At 32.9% G+C, this 13,014-nt stretch overlaps 3 protein-coding genes across 3 annotated transcripts; all 3 read right to left on the bottom strand.

Annotated features, from left to right (window-relative positions):
- Positions 1–590: 590 nt before the first annotated feature.
- On the bottom strand, positions 591–4,769 carry LOC101216129 (acidic endochitinase). The gene is made up of 2 exons (XM_004133791.3): positions 1,868–4,769; positions 591–1,418 (listed from the first exon to the last, which is right to left on the bottom strand). Exons 1-2 carry the CDS (start codon positions 2,153–2,155, stop codon positions 816–818), a joined length of 891 nt encoding a protein of 296 aa, XP_004133839.1. The 5' UTR covers positions 2,156–4,769; the 3' UTR covers positions 591–815.
- A 288-nt stretch (positions 4,770–5,057) lies between these two features.
- On the bottom strand, positions 5,058–8,854 carry LOC101215885 (protein ABIL1). The gene is made up of 9 exons (XM_004133790.3): positions 8,519–8,854; positions 7,724–7,806; positions 6,952–7,102; positions 6,775–6,874; positions 6,577–6,669; positions 6,290–6,374; positions 6,154–6,206; positions 5,938–6,044; positions 5,058–5,488 (listed from the first exon to the last, which is right to left on the bottom strand). The coding sequence occupies exons 1-9, from the start codon at positions 8,615–8,617 to the stop codon at positions 5,330–5,332; spliced, it is 930 nt and encodes a 309-aa protein (XP_004133838.1). The 5' UTR covers positions 8,618–8,854; the 3' UTR covers positions 5,058–5,329.
- Positions 8,855–10,632: 1,778 nt separating this feature from the next.
- On the bottom strand, positions 10,633–11,953 carry LOC101209165 (acidic endochitinase). Its single transcript, XM_004134267.3, has 2 exons — positions 11,461–11,953; positions 10,633–11,226 (listed from the first exon to the last, which is right to left on the bottom strand). The coding sequence occupies exons 1-2, from the start codon at positions 11,934–11,936 to the stop codon at positions 10,776–10,778; spliced, it is 927 nt and encodes a 308-aa protein (XP_004134315.1). The 5' UTR covers positions 11,937–11,953; the 3' UTR covers positions 10,633–10,775.
- Positions 11,954–13,014: the final 1,061 nt, after the last annotated feature.

Below are 13,014 nucleotides of genomic sequence, written 5' to 3'. Positions count from 1 at the left end.
TCTAAATGAACTGAAACTTGTGCAAGTCAAAAAGTTCCATTGAGCAGGTCGGTTGAAAGCAATGGAAAATCTCAAAAGTAGTTTTGTGCTAATACAGAAAGAGACCATGATTAGAAGGGAAAATAGATTCCCATTCGTATGCTAAGACTCCTAACATCGAACCTTCATCGATAAGGGAATCATAACTAATCAAGCAAATATAATGCACTAATTCAAATTGTAAAGCTCTCAGCACCATCAAATATTCGGACTCTATAATCAATTTCCAGAGTTGTTAATTCATGGACTTTCAGCGCATCAAGAGCATAAGATATAATCAAATGCATCAAACTAGTCGCATTTCGATTAGAGAAACCGCCACCGGAGAACTAAATTTAAATGGCGGAAACGGAAACTTTTAGTTTAATCGACTTATTGCTTTAATTTTGCTTCCCATTACTTTACTGATATGATAAACTTAAAACTTTCAATTTCACCAATTTGTATTTGAACTTTTAGTTTAATGTTACAAACTTAAGCTTGAGTTGATGAAGTTTCGTTTGATAATTGGTTAAAAAAAAGACGCTTATTAGGCTAACACATGCATCCAATTGTGATCATTCAAACAGCATAGATTCATTTATTGAATGTGTCAATCAAATGTAATTACATCTCCACAAACTTTTATTCTTAAAACCAATAAAGTTCGATGACTGGTCTAGACATACTCTTGACCACAGAGGTAAGAGATTTGAATCCATAAAGCTAAAACTAAACAAACACTTTATTGTTGATCACACACACACACACATGCATAACGTAAGATATTAGAATTATCAAACATTGTGTTTAATGGAAGAGCTGTAGCCAGTTTGCTCGTCATAAAACTTTGACCACAGCATAACGCCACCATACTTTGCTGAATGTTTGATGATGGGGAGTACTTTCGATTTCAAAACACTAGCGGGAATGAACCCACTACCGGCAGCAGCAGGAGCAGCAGGGAGGCCTAAGAAGATTTGAGCATGAGGAATTGTGGAAGTCCATTGCTTCCAAGCGTCAAAAAGATTGCTACCATCTCCTGAAAATTGGCAGGGTGCATTGTTGTAAAATTGAACCCAAACAAAGTCGAAAAGGCCTGTCGTCAATGCGTTCCCGATCCAAGCGTCTGGGAAAGGGCACTGTGGTGCTGCTGTAATGAACACTTTCCTGCCATTTTGAGCTCCAAACTTCAACAGAGACCTGGCTAGGACATCCCAGTGTTGATTTGTCCCACCTTCAATGTCAAAATCAACACCGTCGAGCACAGCATTGCCAAGCGGACGAGATGCTGAATGTCCACCTAAATAGTTATTCCAAAGGTAGAGTGCCACTTTTCTAGCATCATCATCTGATGAAAGAAAGTAGCTTCCTGCACCCCCTCCAATAGAAAGTATCACCTATGAATTCATACGACTCATAATTAAATTCAACATAAGAAATCGTAGAAATAGACACAAGCTTTAGTACTTTAAAGAGACAGAACTCTTGACTTATATGGTCAAACTAACAACTTATTTATGCAAAAAAGTTACCTTTATATATACTCATAGAAGTAGTAAAGAAATTTCTTTTTAATGAACACATGTTAAACTATGGTTGGTGCAGTTGAAGATGAAGATATCAATAATATAATCTAACCATCTCATCTATCTAACAACATATAATCTTAATATATAGTCTACCCATCTCAACATAATTTAAATTGTGTGTGTTACAATGATTGATAGATACACGGATTAAATTAATAATGGTAATAATAATAATCAAACGTCGTAACTTTTGTAATGATTGATAGATACGCGATTTAATAATAATAGTAATAATCATAATAATCAAACTTAGTAACCTTGATGCCTTTAGCTTGGCATGACTTTATCTCAGAGCTCAAGCGAATGCATCCATTGCTAAAGGGGTCGCAGTGTCCGGCGAGGTTGAGCTGCGGCGTTTGGCCGTTGCCGAAGACGGCTAGAAAAGCTAGGATTACAATTTGGAAGTTTCCGGAGGCACAAGTGCCTGCCAAAGTGTCCTCATTTCCATTTTGACCCCAATAAATTGCTATCTTCCCACCATTGGATTTCGCCATTAGTGTTAAAATGACCATGAAGAAGAGGAGAGCTCGGCGGCGGAACTCCATTTTTTTCCGGTGGAAGATTAAGGGTGGCGGTGGAGTGAGCTTTGTTTTAGTTGGTTTTGTAGTGAGAGCAATAAAATGGAGTGTGCTTTTATAGGGTGAATGGGGAAAATGATGGCAAAAGATGTTGAACACATGAATACAAAACTTTTTAACTTGTAGTTTTTAACTTTTTATTTGATGTTACTCTCTTGTTGTCTAAATGTAGGGGGTGGTGGTGGACCTTATTTCATTCCAAAAACTTAACAACTTGTATGAATGTGACTTCTAATAACCCTTGTGTGTTTGTCGTGGTAGATGTTTAACTTGTTATGAAAATTTAAGATTTAAGGTATATGTGCATGAAAACAACTTTAATTCGAGACAAGAAATGAAAGAATACAAAGGAGTGTGAATTTCCTCTACAAGAATGAGCTCCAATGTTTAAGCAAAATAGTGTATATATAGAATAATTATAAAAGGTCATTGAAATCAAAGTCCGAAAAAAAACTTGAAAATGAACAATGGACCAATCATTACTAGCATACCTCTCTAGTTTCTATACCCTAGTCACACTCATCATTTTGCTCCCTCACAGAATCTCACGAAGGCGAATAAACTAAAAGTTCGAAAGAAAAATTTTCAAATGGATCTCTTTATCTTATAAAACCAGAGAATATGGTCTCGGTATTCTTTTGTCTTTTGATAAATATACAACAAATAGACTATCCAATGAGGACAACTTCCTTATAAATTGATCCATAGAGTTCAAACATACAATTGATTTCTTAATCTCGAATTATACATACACTTAGAGTGAAAAAAAAACTGAATGGTTTCAATTTAAAGTAGACATTTTTGCTTCTAGTGCTGTTGAATTGAACTATGTCCATGTTAATTATTTTCAAATTGAATTGATTTAGTGATGAATATATTGATAGAAAAAAATTGGCGCTATGTTTAGTTACAGAATTAAATGGCAGTTGAAGGGATTAAACGAGAGGAAAATGGTCACAGGGTGACAAAATTTTAAATTAAAAACGACTCAAAGCCTATCCTAGGTCATTTCACCTCCAACCAAGAGGTGACAAAAACTTGATGTGAGTTCAATTCTTGCTCTTTTCACCATTATAATAATAATATGGCTATAATATGTGGAACGTCATATTCCTTTTTATCTCTTATTTTAATTTCTTCCCTTCTATATATCACCAATCTCTTTTGGAATGACTAAATTCTAAGCTAGGTTATATATACATATACATATACATATACATACATATATTTTATTGATTCTTCATTGAAATGGCCTGCAAAGTAGATAGGTTTAGAAGAGATTCAACAGATAAATTTATTTTGAAATAATTGCGTGAGAACTTAATATAAGTTGGAAAGGGAAAAGTATTATAGTATTAGTATTGTTACGTCTCTTTGAAAGTAAAGTTCCCATAGTAGAATTATGATAAGGATGAAAATTGGAGAATGTCCTATTCCAACCATTGCAATGCTCCATCTTTTTTAAATTATAATAATAATAATTGCTATTAATAGTAGTAAAAACACACCCTAATCTACGAGATATTACTAGTAAGGGCGCGATGTTATCTAAGATATGTTTGAATATTGAGTACTGAGCCACAAATTTCATTAACAAACAATAGTACTAAAACTTCATACATCTCATTGTTTTCTTTTTTATTTATTAAAGTAATGTTTCTCTGTCCATATTCGTACGAACCTTTTTATCTTTAACCAACCTAACCATGACTCAATTATTCCCAACAACGTTTTCTTTTATAAAAAAAAAAAATGTCAATCGTCTTGTATGAATTGCAAATTGCAACACTCTTTCAAAAGAATGTTTTTTTTTTAAAATAAATTTTAGAATAACGTATGATTCCCCTCCTAATTATAGGTGACAAGTCCACGCAAAATTCCAGGATAGAGATAGGTTGTAAAACCTTATAATATACACAATTATAAGGATTGACAATTTGGCGTGGCTGAAAAAGTTGAGATATCATGTTCATACGAAAGCTATCTAAAATTTAATTTGATTCTCACGCTACAAGAAAAATATAAGATCAAATTGAATCTTTTATTTACCCTGACAGAATAGAACAAAAAGGAAGCTACACGGAAAATAGGAATAAAGGTTAAAGATAATGAAGCCCCAAACTCCAAGACATAGAAAGAAGCTATAATGATTCTTCGTTTTAAATATTATATTGTAATCGTGGGGTGACAATTTTAGATTCAATTGCACAAATATTAATTTGACATACCCCTTACCTTTCTTATCTTGTCTATTCTTATCTTGTCTAATGGTTACAATTTCACAACATAAAGTTCAATGTCACAAACTTAATAACATTAACAACTTTAATCTAACTCAACCGACATAAATTTATACATGAATTTTATAGGAAAAGAAAACACTAGTACAAATTTTATTCCAATTGAGCCAAGTTTATTTATGGCAACTCAAGCTAATGATTATTAGCTAATATTTGGATCACATAATAAGTACCAAATATTCTTGTAAAGTTGTCAACCTAAATATAATTCAACTAGGTAAGCATAATATTCTTGACCAAAAAGTAAGAAGTTCAAATTCTCAACAATATATAGTTGAACTAAGAATGCTTATCCAAATATATAGCTCGTGGACAAGACATGAATTACTATCCTATAGGTTAATCATTTGATCTCACTGCCATGAAAGGAGGAAGAGAGCTCTAGAAAGATCAAGATTACAAAGATACCAAGTTTCAAGGCAAGGCTTTTAAAGTATTGACCCCTAGTTTTCTAATTTCTTTCTATGGGGACCAGATTTTCTATGTGTAGAATAAAACTCGTCAATAATCATACAACCACTATTATATAACTATATCCCCAAAGACCATTGGACTCCTTAGCCACAGTGTATGAATGAAAGCAATCAATTAGGCACAAGTAACAATACAGAAAATGAACCGTCCAAAGAAATTAACCTATCAATTATCATATCAAGCAAGAATCGAGGATAGACACTGTTGTCTACCATCTTCCCTAAATCCCTTATTACTTTTATGTACCGATTTTCATTATTTATTGCACATAAAAGAGAATAAAATGGAGGAGTGGAGGAAGATACAATACATGTAGAATTTGCGCCACGATAGTTGAGGTTATTGCTGGTTATTTTTGTTGAAGAATTTACGAGACGGAGCCTGCCTTCAGTTTTGGTGTTTTTTGTTTTACGAAGAAAGCAGATAGCACACTTTTGCTGCGAGTAGGGACGTGTACTCTTTCATGTCGACTGGGGGCATCAAATGACCTGAATGCTGTCAAATGTTTGGAACCCTCGAATGCTTCCTGTAAAACATAGGCTGTGAGATTGACATTTTTCTTAGAAACAACCAATGCTAGCAATGGAACAGTCTACTAGAAGACTAGCGTTCGTCGTCTCAAGCAACAGACTGTACCCACAAGAATACAAGTCCCTACGAATACTCAGCAAAATATGTAAATGCGATACTCTAGAGATTATGGTGTGTACATAAGACAGGAAGTGAAACTGTTCTAGTTCATCACGCAATGGTATAAAACGTTTTAGCATGTTACGTTATCCAAACAAAATGGACCTAAAAAACTCTTCCATTAAAGGGATGAGGAAAATGGATAATCATAAAACAATGGATAGGCTGAAGAAACCAATCCAACAACACCCATGTAAAAAGGTTTGTACTCCTAATTATGATGCATGAGCTCATAATAAAATTGGGATTTAGAAATGCCTGTATTCTGGTCAATTTTAACATTACCCTGTGTGTACCACCTAGGGATTGCAAAATTGCACTGGAAGCAGGAAATCCATTTGATGGCTGACTGTGACCTGCTAAATATTTCGGACGGATAGCGGCATCGTTATCTGCAAGGTCATGCTCAATGATAAGGATTATCATTTCAAGAGAAAGATTCAGTCACATAAATGGCACCAGTTTTCAACATGGCAGTGCACTAGTTCAATTTTTATGTACCTATTAGATGGAAAGTTCCAGAAGTTTTTTCTGCAATTTTTTGATCCTCGTTGCTGTATAGTGATGCAAAAAAAAGTATCATGAATTAAGGGGAATACATAGAATTGAAACCATGCTAGAAATTCTCTGTACTTACCTGTTTAAAGAATTTGAACCACCTTTCAGTGTTGACTTTGTCTCTGAGGCTAAATGCCATGAAAGTGTCTTAGATGCAGCAATGCCTAAAATGGAAATTAAAAAGACAAAAGCTCAAACCAATAGTTGAGCAGGATGTTGAACTGATAATAGAAACTAAATTTCCTTTCAATTTAAAAAATAAAGGTAATAGAAACTAAATCAAGCAAGTTGCACCAATATATTTTCATAGTAATGAACTAATAACAAAAATAGATTAACTAAATGTCTCAACTATAAACCAGATACCTGAGGGCTGAAGACGACCTCTTGCTTGAAAGGGTTGCTGCCTAGCATCAGTCTGTATGTGTGGACTAAAGTGTACCTTCTTACTGACAGAATCTAGTTGTTTAGGAAAAGGTTATATGAGAGAGAGGTTAAAATTCACTTGCAAGCTGCTACCATAGCAGCTAGAGGCAATAATGGAAGGGCAGTTGATATTCTTACTTGGTAAAATATAGTGCTTATGATGCCTTGGGATCAATGCCAGTAACTGCTGCTGCCTGAGGCCTTCTTTATCCGTATATGTTTGACATGTAAGAAGTTGCTAAAATAAAATAGGCTTAATTTTTCCTTTGATATCATTAGCTTAATTCCCTAATGAAACATGAGCAAGAGATTTACCTGATTTAGACAAGAAACTTTAAGCTCCATGGTTGATACATCTGATGTTTGCTGCTCAAGAAGCTCAGTCAACTTGTATGCCACTGTACCAAGGTGATCAACAGCATTCACAAGAGCTCGAACAGCATAGTCCTTTAGGTTGTCCACCACCCTGAGACAATTTTTTTATATTGGTTACATGTCTATTACTTTTGTAGATATATCATCTTTCCTAAGTTCTCATTATGCGCCATGTCAATTCTTCTCGACTAGCAACCTGACTAGTGTGTTATAAAAGGGAAAATTCCCAGCACCAATTTTTTGAAGCATGGAATATTAGACCTACTTATATGTATGGTTTATCCTAACATAGATCTACATCCACTTTAATCATCAATTTACATCATAAACCTATATTGAAGTACATCATTTGCATCCCATGCTGCATAGGCATACTGAATGCTAACCATGCAAAGCCTTAGACTCCATGGTGGTTAACAACATTGAAACAGATCCAGGTTTGACCTTAATTCACCCATACCAAATATCAATACAAGAAATTGCTTATTAGAGATTAATTTATCTACATATTTAACTAGATAGTGTATTATAAAATTTAAATAATGTCCGTCTTAACTAGCATTGAACAGATACATGAAGCACAGGAAAGGAAAATTCAGCCAAGAAACTTAATAACAGACTTAGTGCGGGATTAAAATCTTATCAACTAGTAGAAGCATGTCCACAATTGTGTCATGAAATCACTGCCAAGAAGTGAACCAGCCAAGCTTACATTTGCTTCTGCTCACTGTGAAGGTAGGTTTTCTCACAATATTCAGCAGCCGAGTACAGCTGAGGCCTCAAATTTTTCAATTCCTGAGTGAAAGATATTATATAGGTCAAAACAATGGGATCCACATACTTCTATAAAAGATGAAACTAGGAAAAATAAAAAATGGAATGGAAATATACGCAGACAACAAATTTCAGCACGGAAATTGGAAAAAGCAAAGATCTACAGTAGAAGTAATCATCTCTCTCTCTCTCTCTCTCTCAAACCAGATCATCCTGACAGAGAACTAAAGATTCTATAAAATTATTAGATACTTCCAGCCAATCTCGGTACAGACTTGGCAGGTGCACCAAAATACAGTACGCGGACCACAGACTCATTCGGAAACGATCGAATGAAGCTAAATTCTCCTCACGCGCAGTGTCGACATACATCTCAAAAAATTTCCACCGTATCATGCCTAAACACGACAAATCTAAAGTGCATTTCACCGTTCAACCAATTCGAAATAAAGTTATCCAATCAAAGTACAGCATCCAAATTAAAATTTAAACGAATTCGTTAAATCATTCAAAGATCTTCACAGCCTTTCATTCCGAAAAATCAGTCACCTCAACTCAACGAGTATAGCATCCAAATTCAAAAAAAGTCAACACACCACAAGCAGCAAATCAAGAAAAACAAAGAACAAGTAGCATAAAGTCCACAAGCCAAACACGCAAACGAAAAAAAGAAAAAGAATCAGATCCGAAACAAAAATCAAAGAAGAAGAAGAAGAAGTTGGAGAAAAAAAACCTGCAAAGCTTTAACGAAGCTCTTGCTGCGCTCCATGGAAGCCTCGTCGAAAGTCATGGCAGCGGGATTGTCCGGTCTGAGTTGATGATCCAACTCCATTTTCTTGAGAGAAATCAATGAATTATAGAGAAGAAATCAAATCAAATCAAAGCAAAGCAAAGGAAGCTTCATAACAGAGAGTGGGAATTTGGATTCGGTGAGAGAGAAAGCAAAGTGAGTTAGTGAGTGAGTGAGAGAGAAGCAAAGCTGAGAAGAGAAGTGGGATTTTATTTTGGAGTTAATTGCAAGGGAAAATGACACGGAGAAGAGGAAGGGGGAAGAAAACAGAGGGCGCGTATTTAATGTGAACCTCCAAATTTATTTATTTATATATTGGGTAGTTGGTTCTTTGCTTTGGAATCTAACTTAAACGGTGACGTTTTAACGTTTTTTTATTTTATTTAAAATGGTAGGCGGGGAAATTTGTTTCTCTCTTTTTTCACTTTAATTACAAGTTAACTGATTATGCTTTAAAACTTTTAAAATTTTGGTTTAGGTGAAATTTTAAATTTTCTAAAAATTATGAATTTAAACGTTATATTTTTTAAATGATAAATAATTATATATAAACAACTATAAGACGGTTGTCTATTTTTTAATTTTTATATAGACTCTGTCATCATAACTATTTTTGCTATTTTGCAACCGATTTTTTTAATTTTATGTCTAATGACAAATTAAATAAATGATAACATGAGTAATGTATAATTTAATAGATATTTATTGTTTAATACAAAAATGAAAGGTAAGAATTTTGTGTTTTTTTCTATTAAATAATTTTTTTTAAAAACTCTTTACTTTATACATCAAATAATACTTTTTAAAATCATGTGAAAATTTGTATGAAATATAAAAGAAGTTTCTCTTTTTATTGGTAAAGATGTTAATGATTTGGATTGGGAATAATGAGCTTATAAGTTTTAAAGCAATGATGGTACCATGGATATATGATATGTCACACCTAATAATCAATATATTCTTTTTGCTATAGTTTTAATTTTTAATTTATTTATATCATGATTTTTTAAAGAAAAAGCTCATGAATTATATATTATATAATCATCAAGGTTGAGTCTTCAGTGGACAATCGAAGTACTTATTTTTTTATTAGATAAACAAGTAAATATCAAAATTTATTTTAAACCTACAATTTTTAAATGCATGGAATTATTTTGAAAAAATGAAAACCTCTTTATATTGGGTAACATTTTGAGTCAACTTCAAAATTAATTATGGAATAAAAGGAACAATAATATTATTTATTCTATTTCTAAAAATCTGCATACATTATCTGTCAAAGTTATAGACTTAGGACAATAGCCAGACTGTAATCTAGGGATACAATCCCATGGAAAAAAAGTAATAATGATAATAATAATAATGGAATTAAATAATGATAATAATAATAATAAATAGAGTAATAATAAATAGAGATATTTTTAAATATAACGAAATGAAATAAAACATTTGCAAAATATAAATAAATTTCATGTTTATGGTTATATACCGTATGTATGTATTTTATAAGTATCGTTATGAAATATTTGAAATATTGTTATCTTTTGTACATATTTTTAACGGTTTTGTGATTTATAATATATATATATATATATATATTATATTTTTTTTTTTTTTGTTAAACTATGATAACAACATTACATACATTCAGCCAACAAATTAATAATAATAAGAGTATTGACTTACTCTAAATAGTTTATTTTTAGATAGAAAACCAAACCATAATTCAAACTAGGAAAATATGTGCCAATTGAATTAAAGTGATTGTTTGCATTATTGTCTCCATTGAAAATGATGCTACTACTAAACAATGGACGACTTTCAACTTATTATGAACGATTAATTGACTTTAATTTTTGAATCATTATGCAAATAACTAATAAAAAATGCTGCCTTTAAGTATTGTGGTTCTAAGTTTTTTAATAGATTTTTTAAGAATGAACAATACACCATTTTTCATTTGAATTATATGTTTTTCAATATTCATATCGAAATTGCAATTTTAGGAAGGTATTAAAATAAGAACATGAATTAACAATTAAGTTTATTTATTTTTCTTTAATTTCGAACTATATATATCTCTTATATATTTTTATAATTTGAACGACTTTTTTATGTAACTAAAGAAAAAAAGAAAAATTGTTTCTCTACTTATACGAACCTCAAACCGACCCTAATTAGGTGATTTAATTTCATAATTTCAAACCCTACCGCTGATTAAAGAACTATAGTTAGTTTGAACATCATTTGACAAGTCGAAGAGCATAACGCCACCGTAGCCGACAGATCTTTTAACAAACGGTAACACTTCCCTCATCAGCACTGACGGCGCCACGTACCCTTTGCCAGCTTCTTCAGATGCCGGAATTCCCAGGTAAAATTTTTTCGCTGGAATTGAATGTATCCACCGCATCCACGACGACCGGAACCCAGATGGGTGACTAGAATTGTACTGGCATTGTCGGTCGTTGAAAAATCTAACCCAAATGTAGTCGAAAAGTCCGGTGTGAAGCGATTGGGTTAAGTAATTGTCGGGGAAATGGCACTGTGGAGCCGCCGTTAGGTACACTTTTCGGCCGCATTGCTGGCCGTAATCATGTAGCCGCCGAGCAAGTAGAGTGTAGTAAGGGGAGAATTCTCCTCGCTCAATCCTGTTTTATAGAATATATGTATTAGAAAAATATAGTCCAAGATTTTCACATGGCCATTTTTTTTAAAATTCATCTTAGAAAAAACTATAATCGTTTTTGAAAGATTGAAACGAATATTGGATTGAGCTAGGAGACAAAAAAACCTATAATAGATACATACAAACTAATTTGAATAGAATGGATGGTTACGTTTTTAATAGAAATTAAATCAACTCAACTATATACAACACACACCTGAAATCCACGCCGTCCAGTGGTGCATAACCAAACGGCCGTGGTGAAGTGGAGTGGCCATGGAGAAAGTTGCTCCATATGTAGTCGGCAAGGTCGAGCGCCTCGGCGGCGGAGGAGAGGGAGTAGTTTCCATGAGGGCCACCCATGGAGAGCATGACTTTAACGCCGTCATTTTGACAGTTGACGATACCTGCACTCACATTCCAACAACCGTTGCAAATAGGATTGCAGTGGCGTGTTAAGTTCACTTGCGGTGGCTGACCGTTACCGAACGTCGAGAGGAACCCAATGTTGACAATTTGAAACTTTCCAGTGGCACAGGCTGCAGTCAGCCGCCCTTCTCTTATGTTTTGGCCCCAATACGTTGCGATTCCTCCATGAATGCGGCCAGTAGTTGGTTCGAAAAAACAGCCTACGAAGCCGAGAATCATGAGAAGAAAGGAAGAAGAAGCGAATGAAGAGAGTTGAATTTCCATATCGATCGAAAGTGCAAAGAATGATGTGAGAATCGGTTGGAAGTTGAATATTAATTCAGGTATTTATAGGCAGAATTTGACTGTCCAATTAGGATTTAACGGTCAATACAAAACGTTGCATTTTATTAAGTTTTATTTTGCATTTTAGAGTCAGCTAGGAAAAGTCCAAAAGCTAAAACGGTGCGTTTCTGCGGCATTAGTGGCGGTCAAGCATATTGACATATTGTGTGGTTAAATAATAATAATAATAAAAAGAATAACAACACTTTCAAACAAGAAAAGTGAAGTTGAAAATTCAATGGAAAATGAAATGACATTAAATGTTAAATTTGCCCACACGACTTTCTATATAAAATCTAGAAGTAACTTGAAATTTTGTTTAAGCATAGATATAAATTTTTGTCAACTTCTAACAATATAAATATTTTATCCATAGTAAATAAATTTTATTATATTTATACATTTTTTAATTTATATTTTACTAAATTTAAAAATGATGCTACTCTATTTTAATTAAATATTAACTAAATGTGAAATTGATATTTTATACTCGAAATCAAGTTTGTTACTAACCTTATATCTTTTCTTTGTAATAATAATATTAATTTATCTGTTTAGAAAACTAAATATCATATTTAATTACTAGAGAAAGGAAAAAAATTAGCAGATAAAAAATATAAAATGTAGGACTTAGTTATAATTATAAATTTATTTTGTGGTAAAGTATTTATTTTCCTAAAAAATATAATAATTAAATTGAGTAGATGGATCAACACATAAGGACATAAGTGTCGTGGATGACACCACTCTAGGTTTGTATGAGGTAATTAGATATTGTATAATATGATTGAAAAACTACACATAATTTGTGAGAACGTAAGATAAATTTGTAGTTTTGTTTGTGGTTGTAGAAGCTTTTAATATACGTTTAACTTTATTTTTTCATGACTTTATTTTGAATCATCATTTGAAGCTTATATGGATTAAAAATGTATCATTAATTCGATGTATAGTCAATAAATGCAAGACCTATATGAGAATAATGAATAGATCAAACCTCGTTGGTACTAGAAACGTA

This window comes from Cucumis sativus, chromosome 3 (genome assembly GCF_000004075.3).
Source record: "Cucumis sativus cultivar 9930 chromosome 3, Cucumber_9930_V3, whole genome shotgun sequence".
Lineage (NCBI taxonomy): Eukaryota > Viridiplantae > Streptophyta > Magnoliopsida > Cucurbitales > Cucurbitaceae > Cucumis > Cucumis sativus.
Note: the sequence above shows the minus strand (reverse complement) of the source record. Positions and strands in the feature narration are given on the sequence as shown.